This window comes from Scleropages formosus, chromosome 14 (genome assembly GCF_900964775.1).
Source record: "Scleropages formosus chromosome 14, fSclFor1.1, whole genome shotgun sequence".
Classification (NCBI taxonomy): Eukaryota; Metazoa; Chordata; class Actinopteri; order Osteoglossiformes; family Osteoglossidae; genus Scleropages; species Scleropages formosus.
The window spans coordinates 10,607,969-10,627,742 of NC_041819.1; the positions used below are offsets into that span (position 1 = coordinate 10,607,969).

The window sequence follows — 19,774 nt, forward strand, 5'->3', positions numbered from 1 at the left end:
TGTGTATTATACAATGTTCTTAGTCCTTTAGCAGTAGATGGGATTTTGTTCTTGATCCATGATTTTATGATGACCAACATCCATTACTGTATTCAAGCCAATGACCATATTTAGTCTTTTCATGCAGACAGTTGACTGGTAAACTTAAAAAAGTATCACTGCAATATGTGCTGTGGTGCAGCGAGTTAAGCCGGTGCATCCTGTCTGGTGGGTCTGGGGGTAAAGCCCTGCTTGAGGTGCCTTGTGACGGGCTGGTGTCCCATCCTGGATGTGTTTCATCCCTCTTTGCCCTTGTGCCCCATGTTGCTCTGTAGGCTCCAGTTTGCTGCTACCCTGCTTGGAAGAAGTGCTTGTTGACAATGGGTGGAAACTGCAATATGTTGAAGTGAGATCAATTTGAAATAGGTCCTAATTCAAATCTGCAAGAAAATCCTATAAAATTTGGTTTTCAGCCAACAGCTCCCAATCTAAACATAAATTATACGTACATTTGGACTGCACAGCTTCATAATAGTTCTGGGATTTGTCATGCTTTATTAATTTAAAATAAATTAAACTGATCTGTAGAGAAAACTAGATGTGTTATTCTCCGGAAAAGAACTAATGACATCCCGAAACTGAAGCATTAGATTAATTTGAGTGCTAAATTTTAGAACTACACTGTAATTTTTTTTTTGAAGAATTTCAATCAAATCTGTTGCAGGTGAACATCCAGGAGGGGAGGGCTATGTCTTTGTTGATGTTGTGTTCTTCCCTATTCTTCTGCAAACTTTAAGGCAAGAAGAGGTTTCCTTCTACCCCATAGTCCACAGACCATTTGTCAAATATTATTGTAATATTTCAAACCTGCTGTTAGCCTTACGGTTTTGAAAGACATCTTGTCAGCTTTTGAGAAAAGGAAAAGGTATTACAACACATAACACTGCTACTAGCTCTACTACAGTTTTTAATAGTTCTTATGAAAAAGATTAAAAAAAGAAGAAATATATATTGCTTCCTTGATAATATTTGAAGGTTTGTAACAATGAATGATGTGCATCTTTTAGGATGAGTGTTTTCAATCAGTTTATTACACTACTCTTCATTAAATGGAATATACAACGCAGTTGGCCATTATTACAGCATCAGTAAATCCAGAATAATTTTGTGAGGATACAGATGGCACCTTACAGCACAGAGAATATTCAGGTACAGAGTGAAGTTTTAAATTTAAATGGACAACTTTTTATTCCTTTCCACCATATGTATTACTCGGTTTAATAAATTGAAAAACTGGAAACCTATAAAATGCATGAGGGAAAACATAACGATTCTAGAAATATTTATTAGGCTGCGACACAGAACAATTAAACACTGGTTGCACCATTTCTATATGTATTCCACATTTGCATATTTTGCCCAAAATAAATAATATTTTTCCATCAGTTGATGAATACAGTCCTTTAATAGGTGATTTTTCCACCACGTGAGTCAGAATGGGTAGGATAACATGACTTGTTTGAGTCTTTTACTAGTTTACAACAAAATATGTTAGCAAAGTCAGAGGACCAGTTCATCGTTAATTGCTCATTTGTCTAAATTTAAATGCAAATACACATTTTCAGAACCGCTTGTCCCATACGGGGTCGTGGGGAACCGGAGCCTACCCGGAAAAGGAGCGCGTAAGGCCGGAGGGGAAGGGGACGCCAGTCCATCACAAGGCACCCCAAGCAGGACTCGAACCCCAGACCCACCGGAGAGCAGGACTGTGGTCCAACCCATTGCGCCACCGCACCCCCTCTAAACACAAATAGAATTTTAAATTCAAGTCAAAGTGTGGTTTTTTAATTAGAGAGCAAGGTGTTTGTTGTCAAGTGCAGTGATTGATGTACTGCTTCAATTATTTACAAAATATTTTATTCAAGCTTTATTGGTTTAATTGGACTTTTCTGTGTTGGTGTTGGTGGTCATAAAGAAATAGCCTGATGGGGTGGAAGTTATTAAACAGAACAATAAGAGTTGACATGGTCTTGGTTCTGAAAAGAACAGATGAGAAGCCACCCTTGTGGTGATTTCTGATTCATCCATCCAGAATAGACCAGTTTCCCTCTGTGAACAAAGGACCCCACATGGAAAAAGAGGGAGTCCAGTCTCCTGGAGGTTAATTGTCGTCAGCTGAGTGGTGCATTGTGGGAGAACCACAGGCAGCATTCACGCACTGCCAAGCATCCAGCTTGTTTACCTCAATGGGAAGTTCCAGAAGATTTCGGCCCACTGGCTTATGAAGCATTGGCTTTACTAAAATGACATGCAACACAAATGACATGCATCAGTTCTCCCCAAAAATACCTCTTTTGTTATACTGCATCTTCAAATGACCGGTGTGAGGTCTCTCAGCTGAACCGCTTCGATTTCTTTTTGTTCAGTCGAACAAGTGGGAATTGTCCGTTTGAATCTTTTGTATATGAGGTACTGTGCTGCCACTGAAAATAAATGGTGCAGTTCTTCACTGTTAAGACAGGTGGAAAAATAGACCTCAAAAAATGCTTGTTGATGTTTTGCGTTTACACGGGCTTCTTTTATCTGGACCTGATGGATAGAACCTTGGAGATACATGTCCGATGAGCATGGCTGTTGCATTATTGTATAGTTTAAAAAATATGATTAACACCTCTAAAGGATCTTTTAGTGGTGTATATACATTTGCTGGTGTGTAAGATAGCGTCACCTATATTAAAGCTTAGACTAAAAAGCAGTAAGTAATATTAGTGCATTAGGGTTGTTAGTGGCACATTGCAGACTATTGAGTGCCCCCTGCTTTCTCTCTCTGCTCTATGTCCACAGCTCAATCCACACATGCTTTATGTGGGAAGTGACACCATGCAGTGTGGTGGTATGACTGTATGTTGGGAACATTCTGTGCTGTTTGCTTTCCAAGCCTGAGAATGTGCCTCCAGCTGTGGTGAGAAGTGTCCATGAAACTCAGCTTTGGATCTGAGTATCCATGGGTCATTTGGTAATTAAGTAATGTTAACGCATTTTATTTTAAAGCACCTTCCAGAGTTTATGATCGCACAATAAAAATAAATGAGTAAAATGAAATAGAGTTAAAATTCAATAAATTCACAAATAAGTAAAAATAAACGGGAGGAAAGTGAAATCTGTTTAAGCAGCTAATTAAAAAACGAGTTTGTAAAATTAAAAAGCACAACATGACATGTCATGGTAACTTAAAAAATATTAATTAAAAAGACTGAGCTGAAAGTGGTATGACTTGTGTCTTCTATATATAATTTTTGAAAGTAGGGGACTTAAAGAATAGACATACGCTTTAGTGTTTCATAGCTGAAGCCATATTCACAAAAGTATGTAGTTGTTCTGTATTAGGTACTGTATAAAGGAAAACACTCAAAACACCTTTTAGACAGAGTACCTCCCTCATTTTTCCAGAAAAAAATTAATCCTTTACTTTTTTTACTTCTCCATCAACAGTGGAAAATTTTCAGTGCAAGTTGAACACAGTAGTAACAGTTCCATTACTTAAGTCCCCAGCAAAAAACCTTGGTACTTTCAGATCTATGGCATGTGTCCCATACCAATGAAATGTAGTTATCAGACCAGTTGAACAGAAAAGTTATGGCAAAAACCCTGTCAAAACATTTAGCCTGAGGGACAATCACAATATAAAGAGCACAGACAACAGAGTTTTGTAAAGTGAATGCTTTGCAGGGCAGCAGCAAGTTCAGTGGTTAGAGCTGCTGATTTTGAACTCAAAGGGCCCAGGTTCAGTTCCTACCTCCTGCTGTAGTGTCCTTAAGCAAGGTACTTACTCTGAGTTATACAGTTGAAATTACCCACTTGCTTGAAGCTGCTGTGCAGAAAAGCTTAAGATAAATTTAAGCAGCAAGTGATGTTGCTCAGCACCAAAACATCTCTTCTATAATTTTTTTTGCTTGGTTTTGAGTGAGACTTTCCTTGTGTTTGGTGACATGGTTCTGGTAAGCAAAGCTTGGATAGTCTGCATAGTTTTTCTACTTAAGCATTCCAATTCATACCCTGCAGCTTTCTTAGAACCAAGTTCTGATGTGAATGACGAAGCGTAACACACTGTACAGGTATTAAGACAAATTAAGAGACTTTCTGCAGTGCATGAATTGTCATCAACAAATGTATGGAAAAAGACTCTTGGGTGGACTGCTTGTAATGTGTCTTTCTGGAGAGATGGTGTGTATAAAACATGGGTGAGAAGCTGGAGAGGTACATACAATGCATATAACACTTTTGGGGTCTAAGACGATGAGATTGAGATCAAATGCATTTGAGAGGAAAAACAATAGAAACACACAACTGCTGTTTAATGAGATTAAGACATTGAAGAGGGTCTGAACACTCAGTAAAAGAAAAAGTACATATTTTAGTGTCAGAGTGAATATTCAGGTGCCCTAATAACAGAAGACCTGAGTACATAAAATATGACTGAGGATTTTGAGAGGATGGGAGATAAACACAAGAGCTAGCTCAGCACCATCTAATTCTAGGATGCCATGTTCTATAGACACTTAGTTGGAGCAGTGATTGAAGCAAAGCTGGCATCCATTGCTACCTACAGTGCGGTTTGTCCGTATCACCATAGATGCAGTAGCTTTACAGAAATAATTCAATTATTTGCTGCCAGTTTTCAGGTAGGCATACAAAGTCCATGTTATGGTGAATACTTAGAATTGATGGAGTGCTTTATTATTGAGGAAGCAGCTGCTCAGCTTGATAATATTTGCACCTCTTTCAGTAGTGGAAAAAAAATGAACATTCAGGCTTTATTTGCACTTCAGTCACTTAAATACACCGCAAAAAGTTTTGTATTTTCAGATGATGAGTTTTTTTAGGGTTCTTCGGAATGTCACTTAGACTAAATAAATCTACGTACCTATACGTGTCACGACCCACAGGGACAATACCCCTACGGGCCAGAGGAGGCGCCACTCGGTGCCACTAACCCAGACTCATACACCTGTCAATAATCTGGTGCTTAGTGAAGCATAAAAGGAGCAAGTGGCCGATGATAGATCGTGGATTCTTAATGAGCGGTACCCTTTGCGAGTCCTAGCGAACAGTAGGCGGCTGTTTGTCACGCCCTGTTCCGGAGGTGTTTAAGTTCCAGTCCGGAGTGCCTGTCCTGTCTAGTGCTGCGTTTTGTGCCCCAGTCCTGGTACCGCGTTCCAGTCCGGTATTTCGTTACACCTCCGTATTTAGGTTCTGCTGCCTAGTTCGTGTCTCACATTTCGCCTTTGTGCGAATACACTGTCTCTTTGTCCCGTGTTTATCGTTTCGTCTGTACACTGTACTTTACCGTTTGCACTGTGCACTTTTAATACACTCTACGTGGGGTCATTTTACTTTTCGGACGTAGCAGCAAGCGTCCGTGGCGGACTCCCGTCCAGTCATTGCCATCATTGGAAGAGAGAAGTTCTGACCGCAATCCTGTAAAAATATTTAACCCGAGGTACAATTACAGTTCAAAAAGCAAAGACTGGAGATTTTGTCAAGTGAACCATTTACGTGTATTCATTTAGGGGACACTTTTTTTCACCAACTTACAATTATTTACCCATGATAATTTAGGCTAGCCAATAGAGCAGGGTAATTGGTACTGGATTGAGGTTAAGAACCTTGCTTGAGGGTAATACAAAACTGTAAGTGGAACTTGAACCAGCATCCTTGGGGTCTAAAGGCTACAGCTCTAACAACTACACTACCAGTTGCAAACACCAATTCAGCAGGAGAATACTTTAACTATGTCCTGTCTTGGGCTGTTCCAAGGGAGGTGGCAGAGACTGCAGCCAAGTAGCCAGACCAGGATAAAAATCCACATCATCCCTTTGGGCTGTGAGTCACAGACAGTGATTGAAGCTCAATGCCATGGATAAGCAAAACAATTTGTCACTCAGCAGGTCGCAGTCAGGCCAAAGCAAACAGGGCCGCAAGTTTGCCTGGTGCACAAGAGCCAGATCCCAGGGCGCAAGTGTGCAGACAGCAGGACAGTATAGCCTACAATCCAAACACAACCCCAGACAGATGAGACCTCTGACAATGACTAAGTGGAGCCTCAGATGAGACTCTCTGCAAGAGCGGTTTTAAAAGAACTCCACTGGAGTTCACCTTTGACGGGATCGCGGAAGATAGCCAACAGTTTGGGCTACATCTAGGTCAAAGAGGAAAAATGCCTATCCATAAAGTTTCTCCGTCAATTAAATTACAGTTGCAGTTTGTCTCCTGCAGCCAAAATTCAGGTACATATAAATATTGTGTTATATAACTAACTCAATCACCTCTAGAGGAATAGATTTATTATGCAAAAATATCTTCATGGATGACAAATATAGATATGCATATGTTTTGAGCAAGCTAGATTCCTCTTAGCATCCATCATGGAATGTACCCTGGGAAAGACTTAATTTAGGACATCTGACACACACACACACACACACACACACACACACACACACACACACACACACTTGTATACTAAATGCATTTGAGGTCACATGCAGACATCAACATGTTTTTGGATTGGATTGAGGGAGATGAGGAGCTGAAGGTAACCCCTAAAATACTGGAGATGTTGAGATTTGAGAACACACTGCTTTATGCTGGGCTATCTTCCTGGCTTCAAAAAGTCTCTGGAATACATTGCCTTACTGCAAGGTGTGGTAACTGTCCAGGCAACAGCTCTACCCTAAATACAATGACTCCTAGCCTCCTTTTCAAACTTTTCTGAAGAAAACTGGATTAGACACTATTTGCTTAAAGCTGTGCACCTTTTTACCATAATTCCTCTTGAGTGGGACAACAGTTGTGTATGCATCATTTATCTTTTCCATTTAAAGAAATGAATGAGTAAAAGTATATTTTTGTCATCATGAAATATTCATTTTCCAAAAAGTCTGTTTTTGGGGAGGGTGGTGAGAAAGTGCCACAGACTTGACAAAGCAGTTCTTAATATAGCTGCCTGAACACAAAATGATGTTAGTGGTTGGTCATATCAAGTGAGTCTCGAGCTTTTTCTTCTTAATGAACGTAATGATCATGTTAGTTTTTCCAGTCCATCCTTCTCAGTGTGATTTCTTCTTAAGGTAGATGCCATAATTTTTTGGGATATAAACTTTGTGTAAAACTTTTCCCTCCATGGTTAATAAAACTTGGATTCCAATTTTTACGCAATTTGGCTTAGCTGTGTATTAAGTGTCTTCCAGAAAATTTAAAATGGCAGGAAATCAAAACTGGCAGACAAATGTTATGGTTCCTTGAGGCAAAACCTTTTTCTTTTTAAACACAAATGCCAAGTTTCACAACTTTGTATCATACATGTCAAAAGTCATTTATAGTGAAATGGCAGTACTAATGTAGTATATCTTGTACTGTTTAATATAGTAAATATTTTTTCCAGTTTAGCATTTCAGAAATTTGTATGCAATAAAGGTCATAAACCTTGTATACTTTAATTTTCAAAACAATGTCATATACATAATTGTATATATGTATTCACGTATATATAATTATATATATTTATGGGTTCAATTTTCAACAAAATGGTTGCTGTTCAGCCATACTCTCACACCCACATACACACACAGGGAACAGCGTGAGAGAGAGAGAATGAAGGATAGATAGAGAGAACTACCACATTTAAGTGTATCTATGGTAACAAAAGAGTTGATAATGTGAACCAGAATAATTGCTAGGGCATGTTTTTTGTAGAATTGGCTATGTGTGGTTCCTGTGGGGGTTTCAAAGTTCTTCTTACAGAACAGAACTTTGAATGACCAGTATAACCAGAGTGCCGGGAGTGGGTTTATAGGAAGGAGCGGAGAGACTCTCTACGGAGTCCTTGGAGCGCATGCTCCTCTAGAGCTGGAGGCGACAACACCTAACAGGCAAGAACATAATTGAATTCAGCTGTGAAAAGGGAGGAGGAAAATGTGTGGGTGGAACAACTAGACAACAGATTTAAGAGTGCATCTCTTCCATGAGGCAGGCTGAAATAGTAGAGCATACTCCTAATTTTACACTTATGTTGAATGGGGTTCAATCTCTGTTTATAGCAATTTTTTTCCAAGTTGTGATGGCCTGTTAGGATAGGCAGATCATGCTGTATTTTAGTGTGTTGCACACTGTACACTGGTCATACATGCCACTGCACTAGCTTAGCTTTCTTAATCTTCTTGTAGCTTTTTTTGGGAATGTTTTCTTCAAACATATGGTCTTTGTTGGTAGCTAACACAGAGACTGGAACGTGTGATTTGTCACTAATGGTGACAATTTAACACTTTGTAATATTTAGAGCAGGTCACTCTTATTCTTTTATCTAGAACTATAGGACTGTAAATTTCAAGCTTCCCTTAATGTAAGCTTGGGAACCAACTCATTAATCTGCTCAAAAACTTTATAATTTGCTGCCTGAACCATGCTTCCCTGGAAGCAGCACAACTTGCAGATAATATACCTTATACTGTATATTATGTATTTGCATGGAGGGTTCCCATTGAGGGGGAGGTGTGGTGGCTCAGTGGGCTTGTCCAGGTCCCCCTCTCTGGCAGGTCTGGGGTTCGAGTCCTCCTTGGGGTGCTTTGCAGCGGACTGGCATCCCGTCCGGGGTGTGTCCCTGCACCCTGCGTTGCCAGGTTATGCCCTGGCTTGCCGCGACCCCGCTCGGGACAAGCGGCTTCAAACAGTGTGTGTATGGGTTCCCATTGATAGCTTACATACTTGGCTTCAAATTTTACCCCGGATGAAACTTATTTATTTAATTTTTTTTAATGGAAACAACAAAGAATAATAGCAGTACCTAATAAAAATCGGGAAACAACAAATCTCTGAATCTTGAAACTGCTAGATCTGCTACAGTGTTGTAATTCTACAGTAGTGTGCTTTCTCAGCAAAGGTAGTTTACTCAGTATAGTTTGTAGATAATGTTCTATATTTACTTATGTTATTCTTACAAATTTTTCTTTTCTCAAAAGAACAATTAATTTTGTAATGCTGAGCATTTTAAATAACAATGATTTCTGCATGAGCAGATCACCAATTGAAACAAAGTATGCATGATTCTTGTAAAATATGTAAATTTGATTCTGCCTGCTAGAGCTAACAAGAACCATTTCTTAACATCAACATTCAAACACTAATGCAAATTAGTCCTCCAGAATAAACATATTATATGAAATTATTATTTATGTGGTATGCATGGGCGAAAACAACATGCTATCTGTGTTTTGATTGTTTGCGCCTCACTGGAGGGGTGGCTAATTGAAATGATAAGACATCTTCCCAACCTGCAGTGGAGTGAAAGGGGAGGATGCTGAAGCACAGCTTGCAAGAGGCCTGCACAATGGCTCTTTCTTTCTGGTGTTGTGTCGATGATGTCAGCCTTGGCTGTGGACCAGTCATGAATGTCACCTTCTCTGTCCCGCTAAGCTTATTGTGGCTTTACTGGGTTCCCCTTTCAGACCTTGCGCAGCATCTTTGTTGGACTCAAATGTCACAGTTTCTTCTCTTTTTCTTTTTTTGCTGCAAATACCAAGCAATCAGACTGACTTTTTTTTTTCCCTCCCCAATTAATTAGCCCCGGATACATTGACAGTTGCTCTTTAAAACAGCAATCTGCAAGAAGGTTCTTTCTTTTTTGTTTCATGCAGTGTCTGCTGTGGGTCAAAATTTGTATCCTACATGGACTTCAACATTTTTGTAAGAATATGCAGTTACATTTTACATTTTAAGCTATGGTGTATGTATTAAACAAAGGAATAACCACAATCAGGATATAACCAATTACATAAAATCTATGCTCTTTGTACTGTAAGGAACTTCAACTATAAATAATGAGGAAATTAGAGTATTTTGATTGTTTCATGTAACAATACTGGTACCTATTTCCTGTGTCAGGAGAATAGAAATAAATTGAAACACGTATTATATTTCCCGTAACAATAAACAAAACAATGATTTGCAGTTATTTCTTCTCTAAGGTGACTGAAATAAAGTCCATTGCAGAATATAATACCTTCATCGCTCATAAAATATTGATACATGTATTGCTTTGTGAGACCATGTCATGACAACACCCTCACTATTCCCTTTGTTACTTTTAGGTAATATTCAAGTCAGGAAATTAGCTTTTTTCTTCAGCTTACTGGTCTGTAATTGTCCTGGGTAACCCTTAGACTTGGTTCCATATAGTGTCTAATAATTGTGCTTTAGAATATTTTATTGGTAGATGCATCGGTCAGTTGTCTTTTCGCAACACTAACCAACACTCACAAGATGACTATTCAGGTTTCAATTATGTTTTATGGAGACAATCTATAGGAACCTTCAGAAGAAAATTGAGTATCTTCCTATTAAAATTTTATTTTGCCTCTTCTTAACAGGTTGTATGTAATATGAAACAGACAAAGAATTGAGAAGCAAGTTCAAACGTCTTAAAGATTAAAGACCAATTCAGAATTATTTTGGGGTAATCTGCTCAGATAAATTGTTTTTAAACAGTTGGAAATTTCATTTATGGTGAATTTGCTCAATACCAGGTGCATGTGGGCCTTGAAAATCATTTCATACTATTCTGGTAACAGCTCATTCTTACCAGATATTCTTGTTATTAAACAGCAGTCTGGTAAAGACTTTAATTAATTATACATTTTATTTCAGTGATTAAATCAGATTATTGAATTATTAATCTTGTTTATGGTGACTGGTCTTCTACAGTACAGACTTCCACTGTGACCCAAGAATATATTAGCAGACTATCATTGTATTATTGGTCCAACTTTAATTTAGTTCCTCCATTTGAACACCAGAGTGATGGATCAGCAAAAATTTCTCTCATGGTTTTCTTCCCCTTATTCCTTTCTCACCTTCAGCACGATTGGACAAGTGGAAGATGAGAGCGTCCAGCCCACTTCTTATCCTTCTCTATGTTGTGGTCACCAGGAGCTTGAAAGTGGTGTCCAAGAGAGGCTCAGGTAGGATTGGATTATTTCTGCTCTTTACTTAATTTCTTGGCTTACATGGAGTGGTCAAAGATTTAAAGTCCTTTGGAAGGTCTTGGAACTTGGCAGCATATAAAGACAAGCATTTGTATACTTGCTCATGCTAAAACTGCCTCTTAGCAGAAATAGAATGCTAAAGGGGTTTACAAATTACAATGCGATTTTTCTAATTAATAAATTCCTAAAATCAGATGTACTGCATACATTTTATGCTCAGACACAGACTTGTGGGAATAATTATTACGATTTCCCCTGGGGGGGAAGGCCAAGTTTAGTAAGGCCATGGAAATCTAACTGTTTCTTCTTAAAATCATTAAAACATATTCCTCTTACAGCTTTGGCTTGCTCTGAAAACAGTACTAATTTGCACAGCCGAACTATGGAAAAGCACTCTTTAATCCAAATGTACAAAAAAATTTAAAAATTAACTAAACTGTCTTCAAGAACATTTAGATGCAAACATGAATAGGTGTGAAAATAAAAACCACAATTTTTCCCAACAAAGTTTAACAGACAAAAACAAGTGTGACACTAATACATCTGATGTCCCTTCAAAAAGGCCTACATAATGTACTATGAGTAAAACATGGCATTAGAGACCCACTACATGTTTACTCTCTACTCCCAGACCACTGATCTTTTCATGCTTTAATATTTATCACACAGTTGTGAAGGATTAATGAATTAGCCAGTAAGCAGAGAGCTACACCAGTACGGCACCATCAGGTACAGAAAAAAGTCCCAAATGTGGAATTGTGCACATATGATTGCCAGTAACCTAACATGCCTGCTGGTTTTTTTTTATGGATTTGAACAACTCATATAGACACTGCACAAATGGTACTTGAGATATGTATGCTTGCAATATCCCACTGATGATGTGCCTAGGTGCATTGCAAGATGTGTGTAATATATTGTCCTGCAAATTGCTGGAGACAGTACTATAACACTGCTGGATTTGTGAGACAACAGACAGAGAACTGGCAACTGTAGCACACTGAGGAGCATGTGTGTATAAAGAAAGGGGGGCTTGCATGTAACTGCCCATCCTGAATTAGATAAATAAAGAAAAAAAAAAAAAAACACACATCCATTGTAATTACCAACAAACTGGCCAACTCAAGAATAGCACTGTTGGTAAAGATCAGGGACTCAGATACCAGAAATAGCAATCTCCATATTCTTTTCTATACCACTGTAGGATCCAGCACAACTGGCATAGATCTCAACGCAATGAGATAAAACTTGTATATTGTAAAACAAACAAATCAATGCAATGAGCAAAAGACACATGCACTGCAGTAAGCAGTTAACCAGTAATAAACATTAAAAAGGTAATTATACCTTTAATTTTAGTTATAAAGCAAGGCTTTCAAAGTGTGCAACAAAATTTCAAATAAAAGGGATTTCCAGTGCACAATGGAAAGCAAGAAAAAATAACACCAAAAACAAGTATACATGTAAAAATGACAATTTCATAAAACTGGCTCAATATCATGTAATATATGACCATATATGACCATGACTAGGGGCAGCAGGTCATGTAGTAGTTAGAACGTCCCCTCTGGTCTTCTAGGCCTCATGTTCAAATTCCACCTCCTGCTGTAATACTTTTGAGTCAGGTACTTACTTTGGAGAAAAGGTTCCATAGTCATAGAAAAACAATATGGAAGGATGCTTAGCATATTAAGATAAATATGCTATAGTGGTGACAGTAAAGTCCAAAGCTGCTTAAACAAAATTTTAAACCACAAGTTCCTTAATTACGTGTTGCCACTACCAGTAAAGGAGTGGTGGGGGGGACTTTAAATAATGATATAATTCATCATGCCAAATTTAATTGACCGTGCACCATACCATTGCTACTACTTTGTTTTCCCAAGATTGATCTGTAACTAGCAACTCACCAGTTTACATACAGTTCACATGGACGAGAGAGAGAATGTTACCATCTGTAGGGCGCTACTCAGTAAACCCCTTCCCAGTAAGTCTCAAGTCAACTTTCCTAGTACAATTCCTACTCACAAAACAAATTTTGTTTTCCAAGTGCTCACCATTAGTCTGCATCAACAAAACTTTAAACCTTGAGTAAGTAAGGGAATCCAGTTGTATTGATATGTACATGGTTTTCATGGTGCTACTCCACAGTATTAATGCTCATTGTGCAATGAAAAACAGCATAGCAAACTTCAGCATTCTCAGTCTAAATGCTCATCTGGGATCAGGAGATCTATCTGTCCGTCTGTGTGTGTGTTTGTGTCTGTCTGTCTTATAAATCAGTTGGCGTTTTAGGGGCTCATTTTCATGAAGACACTCTGGCAAAACTGTCTGGGCAATTTTGTCTAATACCGAAAGAGCGTTTCATTAAAGAAGTGATTTCAGGGAGGAAAAAATAGCCTCAAACTATTTTCTGGCCCAGACACTTTATTGTGACCTTGTCACCTTCTACCAGGACATTGTACACGTAAATATAGGTTGTCCCAGCCTACTCTTTTCCAGCTGATGCAGCTCATTAAAACCAACATCTTTGATAGCAGATGCAGAGGGCTGCAAAGAGGGACAGGCTTTCCAATTATGGAAAGAATATGCACCTTCTCAGTAGTCTGGCCTCCAAGAGTACTGCCATTTAAACTGGGATCAGTGTGAGTTTAATGAGAGTGTCTCCTCTCTCGAATGCTTTATTGGTGGCAGCAATGCTCCACTTCACAGTGTTCACAATGTGGACCAGGGTTCTGTGGGTGTGCTAGAGACTAATTTGAGGAGTGTTGCTTAACGTGCCACTCCACAAGGCCGAATGAACCTGGAAACTGTAATCTTATAATGTGTGTGTATGTGTGAGTACGTACATATAGAGATGCACACAAAAGCACACAATTTTAATAACCCATTGTCCCTGTAAGTCTTGCTGTCTCTTTTCCGAAAGCATTGGGTACAAGGGTGGTGGGGGGGTACTTTCTAATATCTAGTATGGGTTATAAAGCGTTAGAAAGCAGCTGTGCTACACATTCCTGTATCCTGCGTACGGGTAAATCCGTCTTCCTTCAGGTTCAACTCCTCTTCTCTGTGGTGCTCTTTGCTTTTTGACAAGGATCATTGAACAAAGTCCTGTCCAGCTTTGGAAAAGCAAACCTGAACACACCATTAGGTAAACACAATGGACTTTGTGAAGAGTTTAGAGCTTTGTAACATCGCACTGGGGCTGTGTCTCGCTTTGCTCCGACATGGAATGGTGTCCCACACAGTTGGCCAGATGGCCCATCTCCTGGCTGGAGTGTGCCGGTCTACCTTGGTGCCATTATCAGTACTAATTTGACACAGCAGGGTACTGGGCTGAGAGCATATTGGAGGTGCTGCAGAGGAGCATTTTGAAACTGGTGCATGGGGTTTGTGGCTACTGTGGACAGGCTCCTGGGAGCTGTAATGCATATAGGCAGAAGTGGAAGGGTCCCAGCCACCTATTTACATCTGAGCGTGTGTGACTTTAAAGCACAGGCTATCTCGCCAGTACCTTTTCTGTGTGTCACTTGGTCACTCTTCACTTTTTTAAAAATATAATTAATGTATTAAAAAAAAGATTCTTTTATAGTTTTTTAATCTTCTTTTCACTTTTTTCCTATTTTTTTTAATTCTACCTTAGTATTTCCTGATTTTTTTTGTATTACTCTGATATATAAGAAAAAGGGTCTGATCAAAATTGATGAAGAATTGATCCTGATGTTCCTCCACATAATAGCAGGGTCTTTCATGTGTGTCTTTTAATTGCAGTACACTTCCTCAACTTCCACAGTGAGGTAAGATAAACGGTTTCCCCATTATTATTATTACTTATTTATGCACAGATGATCTTATCTTGGAGGAAGGTACAAGATCACATTATAGATAACCATGGTGCAGGTTTTGTTGTGGCATCTGGAGGAAGTAAAACCTTTATCAATGTATAAATTAAATACTTTGTCATGTATTTTTTTTTTTGAGTTTAGTAACCTAACTGAACTCTCCTGCTGCTTTATCAGCAGTCATACTTAGTAATAATCTGTATAGGATGTAAGGATATTTGGTAAAATCTGATTGGCATTGTTTTCTGGTCTCTGATGACTGGAGGTAGTTTGCTCAGAGAAAGGACTGCAGCTTTCTAAAGATCTGGTGGAAGTTCTTCCACTGACCCAGCCCTGCCTCATTCCAGTCCTACACTATTAGGTCTGTTTTTTTTTTTTTTTTTTTTTTTTTTTGCTTTGTCATAAATTACACCCTTTCTTTGAAATATTTCTCGGTTTCCTGCACAGTCTAGATGCAATTTGCAGAACTTCAGTTTTCATTAATTTGGCCATGTCTTACAAGGTTTTGTTTCGCCGTATTCTTTCTAGTGGCTTCTTCCAGTGTCTATGCTCAATATACCCGGTAATGGATTTATAGTAAAAAGAACTTCAGTTCTTTTCTCTCTTAGGTCACTTTTCACCCCATTTCTTCACTTGAGCTAGTTGACATTGCAATAAATGAAGGACTTAACTGGCTGTGCTGCATTCTTATTTTTACAGAAATGTAAATGAAATCCTGAAAACATTTGATTTATTATTTTATTTTATTTTGCTATGGTCCTCTACATAGTGAACAACAGACTGTTCCATCAAAATCATATAAGATATTTGTGCAAATATTTTATTTTTGTCTACTTGCAGAGTTTCCAGTCTTTTTCTTGGTAAAAGAAGGCCTGAACTTCAGTAATAAATGAAGTTAAAATATACAAGGGATTATTCTGTATTTCAAATTGGCAGTTGCAGTGCCATTTAACTCAGTCTCCTGGGCTTTCCGTGGTACTTTTTCTGCTGTGACAGTGTTGCTTTGTTCCTTTGGACAACAAAGAGATACTGCTAGAACCTTCATCACATACTCACTGAAAAATAGATCAGATGACGAACAAAAATGCTTTTTGCCTTGAATGTATTATTTAAAAATGGCCCCCCTTCAACACCTTGGCAGTCTAAATTGTTCTTTTTTTCATTATGAATTATATTGATCTATTCCAGAATATACAAGAAATAATAGCTCTAGCGGGGGGCGCGGTGACGCAGCAGGCTTGGCCAGGTACTGCTCCCTGGGTCTGTGGTTCGAGTCCAGTTTGGGATGCCTTGCGATGGACTGGCGTCCCATCCTGGGTGTGTCCCCTCCCCCTCTAGCCTTACACCCTGTGTTGCTGGGTTAGACTCCGGTTCGCCGCGTCCCCGCTTGGGACAAGTGGTTTCAGTCTGTGTGTGCGCATGTGCCTAATAGCGCTAGCTTCAGAGAAACATGAGGGTGAAATGTACCTTTTTCTAAGACTGTTGTACAGATAGATGTTTGCCACAATATCATCTTAAGCATTTCAAACCTCTTCTCTCTTTGCTGTCATTCCTCACTTAGGCCTTTTTTAACTTCTAGGACTACCCAGGAAAGTTTCCAATGCTGCTGTAAATTTCCTAGAATTCTATGAAGAATATTCTCAGTGTGTCAAATGTTCTCATTGGGGGTGGGTAGACTACCACAAAGAACCTGATGAGAGAGAAGGAATTTTGATCCATTTAGTGGATATCATGTGCTGTAATGTTTTAAAAGAAAAAAAAACTATATGTTTACTGTCTGCATCACACATACAATGGAACGATTTATAGGTTTTCTTTTTTTTTCTCCTGGCAGCGAATGCTGAAATAAATTCTCATACATTGTTTCACTTAATGTAATTCAGAGGTGGGTTTATTACCTATTTGTTTTGTCGTTTAATGTCCACGTGGTGCCTCAGTATTGTAAAACTTGCAAGTAATTTCATAAATTTATGCAGTAATGATCTCTTGTTAATTTTACCTCTGTTTGCTTCCCTTTCTGCGCTGTTAAAACGTTTCTAGTTTAAATAAGATGGTTCACCAAATGCCACACCTTTGAATTTGAGCTGGATTCTGTGTAATTCCTTCACTGTAATGATGACTGATATGGTATTCATTTGTTTTTATAATTTTTCCTGTAAGTCAGAGGTCATTGGTACCCATTTCCTGATAGCAGGCATCAATGAGGTTAAGAGCAATGATGCTTTTCCACAAATCCTTATTGTAATTAAGATAAATTGCGCTACCCTGACAGCTACTTTTATGCAGAGGTCAAAGTTCATGTTCACAGACATAATTCTCCTGGAATGAGGTCTCCCCATGACTTTGCAGTCCCTTTCTAAGTGTTTGAAAAAAGTACAAGGAGAGTTTAGAGGAAAGACAAATGGAGGAGAATGACTGTAAATTGTGGTGGTTAAATATAGACTGTCAGATTTAGAGCAGTATTTTTTTATTTTAAGATTGTGCAGTATGGTGTGTTGAAGAGCTTGTTTCATAGTTTGTGACTTCAGCAAGCAAAGATTCCTACGCTGAAATAAGGAAAATCATCATATGCACAGACTAAATAGGCAGCAGCCTAGGGTGTATAATATGTTTCACTGTCAAACTGCTGCATTTACACTCACACACAAGAGTAGAGTGGCCTTGTAGCTTTAATGAGGACATCTTCTCCATTGTGCTATTCATTACAGGGCTCTAGCTCCGATCAAAGAGGCTTTTGTATGTGATGGTAAGATCTGCTGGAATGGCTTGATTAGACCCCAGGAGAGTCAGGATCAAGTTGCTCCATTGACCCCCACCTCCTCATTGTTTAGTATCTTCAAACACTGGTAATTATTGGACATTGAGGCAAATTATGCAGATGCTATGTAAGCATTTTGGTATCGCTTTTGTTCTGAAACCTTTGCTTTGCTCCTGTTCAGTCCATCCACTTACAATATGTTATATAACCTGGAAACAGATGACATGGTTCAGGGACTGTGAAGAATAAGCATAATAGGCTTATTTGCTAAAGAAAGTGTCTATCTTTGCATTACTTTTTTTCAGAGAAGGACCAGGGTAGTCTTCTAAAAAATATTAGATTTGGGCCAGTGGCATGTGGGGAAAAATATCACACTCCATATATCAGCAGGAAGGAAAGGTGTCAGCAATGACATACAGAGGTTATCAGACTAAAGAGAGAGAAGCCTTGGTGTCAAGTCTAATATTAATTGAAGCCTCTTTTGAAGCATAGGATGAGAAAAAGACATGTTTAAATATACTGTCCTTAAAAATAACACTAGGAAAATAGGATACACTGAGAGTCTGACAAGTAACTGACATAAATAAACAGCTTCACTGAGAAGTTAAACGCTGATACGTACGCTCTTAATGCTATGAAATGTGGTGTGCAACAGCAGTGTGAAGGCTGTATGCTTATCGCACAGCATTATAATGCATGAAAGCTGCCAATAAACCAAATAGAAATTGTAGCAGAAAAAAAACAAAAAAAAGTTTCCAGCTGGGAAAGTTGTGTGTAATGTAGTGTGTCTGGTGCTGCCAGTCATGCTCCAGTATCAATCCAGCCTCTTCATTCTCCAGTAAAAAAAAAAAAATGCAGTAAAAATGAAAATGCATTTTTCAATGTGTAACCTTGGTGTGTTTTTATATTTCTTATAAATTATCAAAGTGTGTGGAAATTCAGAGTACAAAGATGATGTATTTTGTATATATCTTTACACATCAGACAGCCTCGAAAGATGTTAATAATGACAGTAATTAAAATGTATGATAATCTTTAATAGCTGCAAATCAGGCACTTGGCTCGAAGCCACACTCCATTAACGAAACACACCTCCTCCTCCACTTAACATTCCCATATCTGCCTCAAGTTGTGAAAGATTGCCCCTGCTTCACTGCGGGCACACTGGTAATGATTGATCCCACACATGGTATTGGATATTAAATGGCTTTGCCAGTTTAACTCCCCACTCCACCTGCTAGAGGCACCCTGTAGTCACTGTACTGCCCTGTAACTCTATATATGAGTGGGGCACATGCAGAAACCTGTAGGAAAAAAAGCCCAATTTTAATTTTAAGTTTTGTTGGATAAAGAGTTGAGGAATTACTGTGTTAAAGTAAGAATCTGTGAGTCTTTCCAATGACCTCATTACCTATAAATGTTTGAGTGCAGGCGAGCAACAGTAAGAGGAGCAATCATATTGTCACAGGTGTACTGCTTCATCGTAAAAGTGGGCACTGGCATGGTTACCAGCACGGTAAGCAGAGCTACCAGCATAGTAAGCCTTAGTGTTTGTGCTGTGACTTTTCCATGGACTCTATTTTGTATGCGTACATGCTGTGTTCTCATTTGTAAGCTATTTGGCCACTTCTGTATCACTACTGATGTTGTGGTTTAGGAAGCACATCAATGTCAGTGTTTTTTTTCTTTTCCTCACACAGTGTCTCAAAATCTTGCTTGGTTAGTTGTGGGAAATTGGAATATTATTACAGTGTCAATACTACATAGATAGTGTAACACTAAAAGAAGTATAAGTGGATAGAAAATACAAGATATTCTATATAAAATGCTGTATTTACATGAAAATTTAAAAGCCTTTTCTTCTCTGATTCAGGTAATTCAGGGCAAGTACTTTACCCAAGGATTGTAAAGCAGGAGTTTGATTCAACCCTCTGACTTTTGTGTGACTAGGAACAGCTCTAACCACTATGCTACCTGTTGGACCTCACATGATACTTTAAGCACATTTAAGATAAGTCTTAATTGTTGTAAACAGCGTTTAATGTTCAGATCTCTCATTGAGAAAAGACTGAAATTATAATTATAAAAAATAATATAAATTTATAAATTTCATAGACTGAAATTTAATGCACTAAAACATTAAATTGTAAAGGCAGTTA

At 38.5% G+C, this 19,774-nt stretch overlaps 1 protein-coding gene across 1 annotated transcript in view; it reads left to right on the forward strand.

The window, feature by feature from the left end:
• LOC108920479 (interleukin-1 receptor accessory protein-like 1) overlaps positions 1 to 19,774 on the forward strand; it is a 238,701-nt gene that overhangs the window by 16,011 nt on the left and 202,916 nt on the right. The window contains exon 2 of the mRNA XM_029258069.1: positions 10,893 to 10,994. Within this exon, the coding sequence (XP_029113902.1) occupies positions 10,913 to 10,994 (82 nt within the window). The 5' untranslated portion in view covers positions 10,893 to 10,912. The remainder of the gene's footprint in view (positions 1 to 10,892; positions 10,995 to 19,774) is intronic.